General features: G+C 41.2%; 1 protein-coding gene across 5 annotated transcripts in view; it reads left to right on the forward strand.

Moving 5' to 3' along the window:
- Positions 1 to 13155, forward strand: part of daam2 (dishevelled associated activator of morphogenesis 2) — a 107063-nt gene that overhangs the window by 34471 nt on the left and 59437 nt on the right. For all 5 annotated transcript variants that reach the window (XM_053509433.1, XM_053509436.1, XM_053509435.1 and 2 more), the window contains exon 2: positions 8794 to 9016. In XM_053509433.1, the coding sequence (XP_053365408.1) occupies positions 8849 to 9016 (168 nt within the window). In that variant the 5' untranslated portion in view covers positions 8794 to 8848. The remainder of the gene's footprint in view (positions 1 to 8793; positions 9017 to 13155) is intronic.

Raw genomic sequence — 13155 nt, forward strand, 5'->3', positions numbered from 1 at the left:
CGGTGTTCATGCTGTCAAACGTTCTCTCACACGTTTTATTAAATTTAATAATTTTTTTTAAACATTGCATTTAAGAGAGCTGATTTTAATTATTGTGATTTGTGTGATGGTGGTGGGACAGTGGGGTTACAGTGTGGAGCTCAAATGTTCTCCTCATGCTCTGGTTTCCTCCCATGTCCTCCAGAGACATGCCCCGTACCCTGCTTGGCATTTCCAAAGTGAACCCGAACGCATCTGGCTAACTAACACCGAGGTGTGAGATTATAAATCACTTCTCATCCATAACTGAATATTATACAGCCATGAAGTGCAGGTGTGTAACCGGGCTGTGACTTTTCATGAGTAACTTTTCAGGATAATCATCAGAGTCATTTCTGAGTTCCCGATACTGTCGAGTTTTAACTTCATCTCTGTTTTGTTGAAGTTAATTTCCTTAATGTTTCATTCCTGATTTATTTTAATCTAGTTAGTTCAATCCAAATCCTCGGGCTGGATAAGAAACCAACGGTGTGTAGGATCGTCCCGTTTGTGCAGCGCTCTGTTTACGTTAGTGCTCGCATTTAAATTGAGTTTGTAAAGGCGGTGAATGCCGGCCGCTGTCCCGTCGGAGGCGCCGTGCGGTGAGTGGGACCGCGGGAGCGCGGGACCGAGAGCTGTGGGTGGGGCTACGGCCCGATCCTGATGGAGGAGGATAAAGCTGGCTTTGAGACCCGTAGGGCACACGGTGGGCAGCAGTTCGGTCACGCTGCCATGGAGGAGGTGTGTGTTTGTGTGTGTGTGTGTGTGTGTGTGTGTGTGTGTGTGTGTGTGTGTGTGTGAGTGTGTGTGTGTGTGAGAGAGGCGGTATTCGTGTACTGCGCTGAGACAGTGTGTTACAGTGAGACCAGTGCTGCATATGAAAATCAAACCATACAACATCAATATTGTTTACAGGGATTTCAAGCATGCCACACACACACACACACACACACACACACATACACACACACACACACACACACACACACGCTGATTATCATGCGCTAAGGCGTTTATTTTATACTGGCTTGACATAAGATTCATGATATTTCTCTACTTACTGTTTGAACTGTTTGTTTTTTAGAACCATTCAGTAATTTATAATGTATTTATTCAGTAATATATTTAATTTCTTATTGTGAAAACATGGTGTCTTGTTAAAATGTCAGTAGCTACTATTACACAGAAGATGTTCCTTCCATCCGATAGAAATCACTCCGATTAGAGATTCCCGCTTATCTGTAACCCGGACGCTGATCTGATACGATGTGTGTTTACAGACTCGAGGCATTTAATCAAAATGTGACTTTTTTTTCTGTACCTGTGCAGAGTGGTTCTGTTCGCTGGGAAGTGTTTAATCTGCTGGAAATATAACAGAAGAAGGAGAAGTAGTATTTTCTCCAACTTTAATGTCTGGCTTCACATCTTTTCTGACGAATCCCGGCCTTATGATGGGTTACAAGAGTTCAGACTCGTCTCTGATTGGTCAGATGCTTTACTGTGTACGAAACGTGATGGAATCCGTGTGCCTTCCTCAGCCAGAGACCCAGCACGTGAAAGTCTGGAGTAAATAAAGACAAACAGGAGAGAGAGAGAGAGTTTACTGATTGTGAAGGAAAGCAAAATGTCCTTCCTGGAAACTGGAGTCATGTGATGTTGCCTCCACATGGGACAAATATGCGGAGAAAGAATGTATTTATTTCAGCAAGAGAGAAATGATTGGATCAGGTGTTTACAAGAGTAGTGTTTATCTGCTTGAACCGATTATCAAAGTACTTTTTTTTTAAGATCGGATCAGATTTGTACCGATTGAGATGTTTACATCATGTGTTTTTATTCCAGTTAGGCTGTTACCAGTGATGGGAAGTTTGAATCATTTCAGTGACTCGGTTCTTTGAATCTCGTTTATCAAAATAAACAAATCTTTTTTTCAGTAATTCAGTTCATTTCATTCTTTTGATCAGAAATAAAATAAACGTCTAATAATAAATTATATAAATTTTTTAAATTTTTTAAATAAAAAATAAATTTTGTCTATAGTTCCAGTAATGAAAATATTACAATGCAGCTAAGGACACATTATAATAAACAGAATGAGTAGCTCATGTCTCATATCTTCTAGTCGGAGTCGTTCGTTCTTTAGAATCTATTGCACCGCGTAGTGTCTATGGGAGTCACGTGACAAAAGAACGAACGACTCGGAGTAGAAGAGTCATTGCGAGAAAATCGCTCAGTTCCGTTTCATAACCTCTGGAGGTTTTGCGATGATTCGTTTAAAAAGAACGACTCATTCATGAACGACCCATCACTAGCTGTTACCCTGTTTATCATATCAGGTGCATGTAAATACAAGTCCTTTATGGAATTTGCGTATCATGTATGTGACAGTTGTGAACTTTAAAGTCATGCAGGCTGCACACAATCAAGATATCATATAATTTTTTGATTTCCAAAACAAATTTAAGTAATAAACAAATTATATATATATTTATATATATATATATATATATATATATATATATATATATATATATATATATATATAGATGGATAAGCATCTATGGATAAGCTGATGTGTGATAGAGAGACTGAGGAGGAGCTTCTTCCCGCAGGCGATAAGGTCTCTCAACCACAACCACACCACTATGCAGAACTAACACAATATTTTCATAATTGGTCAAATCCATCAATCTTCTTACATCCATGAACACTATGGACAATTACACGCTCACCTTCCTTCATATATACACTACATGTCGTACGTTACATCCTGGACCATTGCACAAAGACACTTTAATAACTTTGCACACCTACCTTCACAACTACACTACATTTTACAGTTTTACGTTTACATCCTGGACCAGTGCACAAAGTCACTTTAATAACCTCTGCACTAAGACACTTTGTTCCATGCATATTTGCACACACCGTAAAGTATATTTCAATTTGCACAGTATATTTCTATTTTGTACATCCTATTTCTATTTTTATTTTTAGTTCTATTTTTTCATAGCACATTTCTATTTTTATTTTTTAGTTCTATTTTTCCTAGTTTAATTTAATTTTGTAATTTAATTTCTATCGTATTTCTTTTATTCATATTTATTTCTTATTTGTAAAATTTAACTCTCTTCTAGGGTCAATGGCAGTCGTATAATACATTTCACTACATTTCGTACTGTGTATGTTTGTGTATGTGACAAATAAAATTTGAATTTGAATTTGATTTGAATTTGATAGACATGCGTTCTTGCACTGGAGACTTATTTTCTTATTTTCTTTCTGCAACAGATGCTCGTCCACATCCACGTCTGATAACATAAAGATGGCTGTGTAGAAAGGATTTCTATAAGAACAGGAAGAGCGATGTGCGTGTTTAAAAAATGCTGGAATGGATGCCTGGAATGGTTTGTTAGTGAACACCGCATCAGAGTGCGGAGCTGAACAGACATGAGCAGGGAGCTGAGACAAAATACTTGCATGAGCCTGGAAGATTTTTAGAGGTTATGGATGTGCGAGACGCTCTTTTTCTTCTCTTTCCTCTTCTCCTCCACTGACCTACTTCCAGAAGGCTTGTAGGATGAGGTGATGGGGCAGAATAAGAATTGGAAATGTTTTTTTTTTTGTTTTTTTTTCCTGCCTGTCTGCATTCTCTCTGCACCACTGCTCTTTGGTGTATGCACAGTGGATGCACTCTCTGCCTCGAGGCATGTGGGAGAGTTTTGCAAAATCCAGTGCAGCCAGTATAACAAGGATTTAATACAGTATAATATAATACTCCTGACACTTGTATGTATGCTTTGTGCTTATTTTTATCACAGTTCGTGCAAAATCAGGCCTTTCGGTGCGGACGCCGTGCCATCATTGATTTTTTTACACTAATTAGAGCATCGATTGCGTCTTTGCAGAGGACACGTTTCCTGCTGGCCGTGAAGGATGCTGCAAAGCATAAACATGTTTAAACGTGTATCTGCTGAAGTTTAGCTATGTTTCTGCAAAGTATAAGTGGTTTCTGAACTGACTGCTGGTATGGCAACTGATGCAGTGGATTAGGCTCTTAACACGTATGGACAAAACCAGCACAGCGGTATTCGTATAGCCACATATCGACGTTGAAGGCAGCAGCGTGTAGCATCATTGGATTATCGGCTCTAGCCTGACCTCAATTTCCTCTGTCCGTCCGGTGTCTGTCTGAGCTTTCTCCTTGTTCTCTGGTTTCCTTTCACATCTGAAAACATGTTGGTCAGTAAATCAGCTGGGCAAAGTACAAATCCTGCACTTGAGTAAATCTAGAGATTCTCTATGGCAAATATTACTCAAGTAAAAGTTCTCCATTTACACGTACACTTGGGTAGGTTTGAAAATTTGAAGGTGACGACTGTATTTTTCCTCAAGTATGTAGGGGTACAAATATTTCTTGGAAAATGTAATGGAGTAAAAGTAAAAAGCATCCTCTAATAAATCTGCTCTAGTTAAAGTACAGATACTTGAAAGATGTACTTGAGTACAGTAACAAAGTAACTCATTGATCAACTCCAACAGCGGATGCAAGAATCCAGAACCATGTCATCCTCTCCATCCATATTCAGATGATCTCCACCTCTTCTTCTATGATTATTCGCCCTGCTGGTCCAAAAACTGTTGAGCCAGACTTTAGAAGCACCTCTTTAGATGAACCTCTTATTTATGATCTGTCGGAATATACCATTTTGCCACTTTAAGTTCTACTGGTTTCTTACGGTTGCTATGGTGATGTAAACCCCATCTTGCCTGTCTGATTGGCAGACTGCGCTCTAGCAAAACTAAATTTAGCCACATTCAATCTGCTCTAGTACCATGTTTGCATGTAACACCTCCTATTAACTTATTTGGAATCTGTGAGACGGGATAAAAAGCTCAAAAAAGCAGAAACAGGTGGACTTTCCATTTATCCTCACCAACCAATCATGGATGGATGACTGCTCACTGGAGAGAGAGAGATTTAGAGAACTGGATCAAATATACACCCGTGGACAGAGCTAGTGTATGAACGTGAGAAATTCATGAGTAAATTTGGTAAACCATCTGAAGGACTTGCAGTTCCGACGAGTGAGACATTGAGCCAATTAGAAGAGATTGAGCCAATAACAGTCAGGTTACCCAGTGTGTGTCAGTACTTTCTCATATTGTTTTTAAAGCAGAAGTCTCACTCGTTTTATAACAGAAGCCTAAAGATACCAAGGAAATGTGTTTATACTGTCTGCAGTGTCAGGAAACATGGAACATCTGGAAATATAGTTCTCGTAACCCCATTTGGAGCTCTTGTCGCGGTTGACTTTTGCCTTGTGCCTTAGCCTTTAGTGGTTAAGGGTCTGAGCCAGTGGTCCAAAGGTTGTTCGGATCCCATGTCTGCCAGAGAGCCGGGCCTGGATCTTGTGTATAAAAGCTATAAAATTCCGCCAGAGTGAACCTGATGTTCTAAAGCAAGGGGGGAATGTTACGGATAGGGCAGGTCAAGAGTTTAGAGGAAACGCAATAAGCCACTTTTTCAAGTGGAAGGAAATGGATAATTGTCTGACTCTGTCGAAATCAAGCATGTGTGTTTGCATGATAATCGGCCAAAACACAGTATTGGTGCAGATTTTAAAGTTTTTTAAATTTCATTCATATAGTACAGAAAATGTCTGTGGCAAAGAAGTTGCTCCAAAAACAAGTTCAAGGTTAAAAACGGCCAATGATCAGCGTTAAACTGTCTCGCTTCAAACAATTATCATTTAAATTGCAAATTATTCGTATTCTTTGAGTATTTATACTAAAATTGGTGTAAGCTTCTAGAAACATATGACATTTTATGCCTAAAATGTTAATACTTAAATTAAAAAAAGTTTTTACTTAAAAAAAAAAAGGTTTTTTCTTTGTGTTAAAAGCTTAAGGAGCAAAAATCTGTAGTGTCTGTAACCATGTAAAATTTATGGTGCAATATCGAAACAATTTAGCATTTTAGAATAATACACATTGTCAGGTTCATGTCTTTTCGTGTGAAATCTTAATTGGCCGAGTTCCATCTGAGTGACAGTTAAGATCGTTAAAAGATTTGAATTCAGAAAAACAGTAACGGGCATTACATAACAGGACAATTATGTTTGGCAATTGTGTTTTTTTTTTTATTTTATTTTATCTGATAATATATAAATAAATGTGTATGATGGGGGGGGGTCTCACCTTTTTCACCAAGGTGAGACCCTTTTTTTTTTTTTTAGCACTAATACCATGTTTTGGCTTAAGGTTGAGTAGCTGGAATGTTCTTCCAAGAGATCTTGGGCATCAGTGAAAAGATTTGTGATGGACAGAACAGAGGAAGCCTGGTCAGGCGTTAGTCTTCTTTCAAGTGGACAAAATGGTGCAACATCTAGAGCTGCTGTCCTGGTAGATAGACACGTTATTAGTGTCAGTGATGTCACTGTTCCAGTAATTGTGTGGATGTTGATCTTAACGATCCCCCGTCAGTAGGTGGACGTACCTTATCTTTGCAAAAGCCTTTAGGTCGCCTTCCTTACCTGAACCGTTAGGTGTCCTAGATTGCGTTCATAGTCTAGAGTGCATTCGAGTGTCTTTGCCCTGCTCTGTTTATTTATTTATTTAGCCGTTGTATTGTGGTGGACGCCAGACTGTATGTCCAACTGCCAGCTTATTTTCCGTGAGTTAACTGTCAGTTGGATTGGATTGTAGGTTGTGAGTAACCTTGTTCGGAGATCACGTGGACAGATGGATTGCGTGTTATCAGGTGCGTGGTGTGGAGAGGCATGCAACGAACACAAGCACGCGTGTCGTCTGGAGACGGTCGAGGAGAAACGAACGCCAAGTAACGTTTAATGGAGTGTGAGATAAAGATAACCCTGAGAGGATTTCCAAGAGGACAGACGGTAATATCGGGAGACGATCTTCAGCAAGAATGCAGACAGACGAGATCAAAAGTCATCAGGGAGAGTTATAGATTTATAAATATCTACATTTCTTAAATTCTTGATTTTATGTCTGTGACCGTGTCTGTATCAGTTGAATGGGATTGGATCATGGCTCCAGCTGGGTCGATGAACAGAGCGAGAGAGAGACGAGAGTCTTCGTCATCGTAATCACACCGACATATAGGAGCGCCAGATCCGGCACGAACATGGCAGTGTGTTTCCATGGAAACAACAGACAAGGGAGTCACGTCCTCTTACACACGTTTACTTAAAACTGCCATCTTTTGTCAGTTCTGGTTAACGCGCAACTCTGAGTAGATTTTCATCCCCTTCACCTGTTCGACGTTCTCCTTAGGATTCCACACCGGTGTGTGTGTGTGTGTGTGTGTGTGTGTGTATTAATCAGGACTGAGATTATACTTGACATCACTACAGCTGTGTTTGTGGTGTGTCATTTTTCACAGTGAATAACGCTCGGATGCGGGACAACAGAACAATCCGTGATCGTTCACTTCATCACCCAGCGTGTGTTTAATGTATAGCGAGGCTTGTTAAATTCTGCACATGTGGCACACATGGCAGTGTAACTGTTCTATAACGTTTTGTCCATTCAAGTGCAGGAGAGAGAGAAAACTATGGTTTCCTGCTTTTGCTTCTTTAACCTCACATTCCCTCTGCGTCCGTATGGACAGGAGACACTCATAAAGAATTTACCGCTGCACTATTCTTAGAGAAAGCAGTAAAAATACATTATCCATGGGGGGAAAGAGATCAGGCGCCTGGACAGCTGGCTTGAGTGAACACTTGCATTTCGAAAGACGAGCAGATGTGAAGCTGTGGCAGAGCCCCAAATTATAACAGTTTATTTATTATCTGACTTTAGGACACATGTCTTTGCAGGGTGTTTTTTTTTTTTTTTTGTATATGAGCATTTCTTTCAGTATGTATATGTACAGGTGTGTATACGAGCGCTGATCCTCTTATGAAGCCCTGATTGAAGTGGGCGCATTAGAGAGAGAGAGAGAGAGAAAAGCCTCCTGTTGGAAAACACTGAGCTATTCTCCTCCTGCTCTGGCGAGTGTGTGATGTGAGAGCGTGCTGGGTACGGCCGGCTTTTTGCCTCCCCTCCCTTCATTCTGTCCCTCTTTTCTCTGTGCGCTACAACAGAAAGGTCTTTGTGCCATCCAACCTTATGCAAGCAGCCATAAAACGGTGCCAGGCTGCTCCCATCTCGGTGCCCACGCAGCCCGCAAGATGGCCGAGGAGAAATAAATGCTTTTTTTTTTTTTTTTTTTTTCTATCTAAGCATTAACAGTCTCCACTTTAAACATCTGAACGATTGAAGGCTCCAAAGCTCTTTCCAAATCCAACCTGTTTTTTTTTGCAGTTGGAATGAACTTCCCAAAAGTAATAAGGTTTCAGGATTTTGTTAACTTTTGGGAAGCGTGTTTAAAGTAATGCCATATCCGGCATTTAACAATTTTGTTAAATCCATGTGCTTCCATGCTTTTGTAAAACCAGACCTCGAGCTGTGGGCAAAGCTTCCACGGTCAGTGACTGCAGACATTTATGTGTTTATACGAAGTACACAAATGCACGATCGCTGTAACACTGTGTGACTCCAAGGACGGGGCTCGGTGGATGTCTGTTCATGTCCACACCATCTCTGTGGTCGAGTGAAATGATTTCATGCTTTTGAAACTTACTTAACAAGACCTCGTCAGTCATGGAGGTCTGTCCGCTGCATGTTGAGGGGTTTCGCGTACTTATGATGTGGCTTTAATTTGAATGTATGTCCTGATCGTGCTCTCTTTCTTTCTCTCTTTTTCAGACCATGCAGTCTAGATAGCAGCCTCGGCTTGTTCGGCCCACCCAACACGGAGAGGATGCCTCCCCGGAAGCGCACGCGGCCCGGCCTGGGCCTTCTGTGCTGCTTCCGTCGCAGCGAGCCCCCCGAGATTAACCTGAAGGACAGCGTTCCCCTGCAGTTGCTCGAGTTTAGCGCCCCCATGCCCCCGGAGGAGGAGCTGAATGCTCGCTTTTCTGAACTGGTGGTAAGTGATCGTTCTTTTTCACGCGTCAATGTTGCAGGTGATGCTAGGTACAAATCGCCTTCCTGGTTTCAATCAAAGACATGCATTTGCTGATTTATTCACACGCTAATCGCGGTCAGTTGTTGTACATGTGATGGTTCAGGAATCGTGTTTTTGAACATCAATGAGAAACAGGCACAACATGAATATTAATTATTTCACAGGGACTCTGCGCAAACTTGTTTCAGTGTTTGAACCTTGGCCTTGGGTGGAGAGCAGGCCCGGGCCAGAACGCATGAACGATCCAGGTTACAGCGCCTTTTAATCACGGCACAAGGACTTGACGCTCGACTTATCTGTAATCACACAGCCGACTTCGCCGATCAGGTCCGCAAGTGCACGAAAACATCTGCTCGTGCTGCCTTACGATTCTTCACTCCCTTAGGAAAACAGCATGCCCCCACACATTTAGGTTACATTACGAGAGTGGCGCGTTGTTTAGACAGGAGCTTAACATGCTGAGAGCATAGCAAGCGCACGTTGCTAAGGATCAAATCGAGTGTGCCGGACATATGGGAGTGTTTAGACCACGCACGGCAGCCTCATTCTTGACGAAATGAAACGACTCTGAGTTTAGTTATGGTAAATATCTGGATTTGGCCGAAGGCAGACGCGGCAGACGGGTGAACGCGCGGGAATGTGGAAGAAAAGCTGTTTTTGTTGTGGCAGCACAAAGCCACATTTAAAGTTCTATATAGCTCGGTTGCGGCGCATGCTAAGCTATACTTTTGTGCACAGCATGAAGGAAAGACAAATACAAAGTGACCAAACTGACGTCTCAGCATCTGAAGAGACGGAGACAAAACATGAATCTTATTTCTGTTATAATAAATATTTCTATACAGGAAGGTGGAATGACGCAGTCGGAGTGAAGCCACTGTAGCTTTTGGATTGTCTGTTTTTAAATAACATCTACTGCATGTGAAGGGCAAATCCTCCAATCACACAGGAGTTAGATAATCAATAAGCCAATAATAATAGCAATAATATAAACTGCGAGGTCAGGGTGATGCCCTCAAGGCATTTAAATATCAATTCCTTTCGAGAGTGTCCTAGTTACATGAAAGTGTTGATAATCATTGTAAAGGTTTCACAGGCTCCAAGCAGCTGTCTCAAAGCTTCATTAGGGTATTATTATTATTATTATTATTATTAATATTATAGGCTTATTGATTATTTATGTATGGCAAGCATTAATCAATTAATTAATTAGTAACTCTTTCACAGTGGTTTGCAATACTTACATCTATTAGATTTCAGATTTTGTAGGGTTGCAGCCTAGAATGTGAACTTTAACTGGGGTTTGGTATGGCTTGCAAAAATGATTTATGAAAAAATAAGTGCTTGCATACGTTGCCTGGAGCAAAAATAAAAAACAACAAAAAAAGCAAGTTTAAGCAATTAAGAGCCGTTGGAGGTTGCTGAATGCCATCATGCATAGTGTCCACTGTACAAGCCTCTGGAGACAGTGTTGTGATCTGGCCTCAGGTCTGTGTGGAGTTCGCATGTTCTCCCCGTGCTCGGTGGGTTTCCTCCGGGTACTCCAGTTTCCTCCCACAGTCCAAAGACATGCAGATTAAACGAATTGGCGTTCTCCAATTGTCCGACAAGTTGATCAATTCGTTATATAGAGAGAATGTGTACAATTAAATATATAATTGAAAAAAAAACCAGAATCATAAAGACTAAGGAGCTAACAAAACAAGTGCAGGAGTCCTATCAGTCATGGTTGATTTTATTAAAATGAAAAAATTCTAACATTTCAATATGACAAGTAATTCTTTTTTTAAATACCAAAAAGAATATGGAACGATGGTGTCTCTAGTGGAGACAGTCCAACAGAAGTCACTCACCACCTCTCAAATCCCTAATCCCAGTTTCTTGCTCTTGGAGGGCAAAATATGGAAATTCTCAAGGGGGTGAATACTTATGCAAAGCACTGTATCTCGCTAAAGCGTGAAGGTAACCAGGCCCTTATTTCAGCTCAAAACCAAATCCAAACCCAGTCAGACTAACCTTAATAAGGGCACGCGACTGGTCCAGTCCTTTACAGCAGACGCCACATCACACACTCGAGTGACTATCCTATCACTCACACACACACACACACACACACACACACTCACACACACAAAAAAATTTTTTTACGGCTTTAGAGCAGTGCACATGCTGAGCTGTAATGCATCATGGGAACTCTGCGATGCTCACATTCATTAGATTTAACTTTTTGCACAGATCTCAGACTCTAAAAACTAACAGTAGCTTTTTTATTTTTTTTTTTAATAACCAGAGAGTGTATCACACGTGTGAGAGTAGTGAAGAAGATGGATGTTGTTTATCTGGGGAATGGATTTGAAAGCAGGAATATTTTTCTTAGCCGACTGGATTGCATAAATCCGTATAGTTTTTGAAGTGGGTTTCTTGTTAAGTTTTACGTTCCCATGTGAACCCCGGATGTTGTTTGTAACATAACGTGCAGCTTCTTTTCCTGTAGCGATGCTGATCCCGAGCGAGGACGCGAGCGAGCGATCAGCGCATGAGTGCGTAGAACAAACAATATAAAAATATCTAAATATATGCCCAGCGTACAAGAATGTTTTTTTTTTTTTCAGTAAATGCCCGCTGTGGATTTAGGGTTATTTAAGTTCACACAACCCGAGGGTTTTTGGTTAAAGTCTGTGACAGTAAAACGTGAACGTTTAAAGAGCTCGACGGGACTGGGTGAGAGGCGAGTGGACATGTGGCAGCCATGTGTTCGTAGCTCATCTTAACCCAAAATAAAAAAATAAATAAAATTGAAAAAATCCAACCCTGGCACGGTCTCTGGAGAAATCTTATCTGGAAAAAAACAAGAGGAAAACAACTTGGAATCTTGGACCCCTTTTGAAATTGCGCAGATGGAGAGAAATCCTAAATCACTGAAATTAATGCAAAAAGGTGTTTAGTGTATCATACGAGAACGAGAGAGCAGCAGGCGTTTGTGTGGGAACGTACAGGAAGTGGACTGTTGATATTATTTGAGCAACATCAGCACCACTAAGCGAACATCTGGTCCACAGAGGACACATGACTGTTTATTCAATTCTATATCCGCGTCTCGTAGTGTCTGTCGGGATGTAGTGCGATTTCAATCCAGGCGCATAAGGGAAAGGTTTCTGTTGCAGGTTGGACTGGATTTACCTTAAAATACTGGTCTAGACGAGACAGGTTTTTCTACCATGATCACACGTATAGCGTGTTACTATACACATTGTAAGTACAATATACAGTATATTGGCATCTATTAAAGCAATAAGTGATGAACCGTCCATGTCTGAGAGTTAATCATGAGCTAGATCATTAATTTACATTATTACTCTATTTATGCCCATGGATTTTTTTTTTTATAATTGAATCGAGTCATTAAAGCTCGTTAGAAGGTCTTTATTTGCTGGGCTGATTAATAAACAATATTGTGTTCAATCCTAAACCGGACTGTAACTCTGACCTGAATCCAGACTAATCAGAGCTTGAGATCATTACTTATCCATAGCGACTTTGATTTTTAATCTCATTATACACCAAAGCAGTTGAGGGTCTTGCTTAAGAGCCAATAGTAGGAACTTGGTGGTGGGGTTTGAATCTACAACCTTCTAATCAGTAGTTCTCCGCATTAACCACTGAGCTACCCCTGCCCACTCTGGCTCATTCTCCATAACTCTTATCACTGTCCAGGGTTGCGGGAGGGCTGGAGCCTATCCCATGGGAATCCGGGGACAGGGCGGGGTGCCAGTCCATCACAGGACACACTCACACGCTACAAGCAATTTGGAAATGGCAATTAGTCTACACCGCATGCCTTTGGAATGCGTGAGGAAACCGGAGCATCCGGAGGAAGCCCAGCAAACACACGGAGAACATTCACATTCTACATCACCGTGCGGCCTGGATCATTACTCTGCTGGAAAAAATTAGGAAGTGTGAGTCAAGGCTGCTTATTAGGACGCAGACGTACTCGGTGTGCACTCAGTGGGTGGAGGGGGCAGGGTGGATGCCAGTAGGATTGAACTCGCCCTCTTCCCTTAAAGCCAAAAGCTCTGGGTGGGTAGGTGCTTCCTGAA

The sequence above is a fragment of the Clarias gariepinus genome, chromosome 13 (assembly GCF_024256425.1).
Source record: "Clarias gariepinus isolate MV-2021 ecotype Netherlands chromosome 13, CGAR_prim_01v2, whole genome shotgun sequence".
Lineage (NCBI taxonomy): Eukaryota > Metazoa > Chordata > Actinopteri > Siluriformes > Clariidae > Clarias > Clarias gariepinus.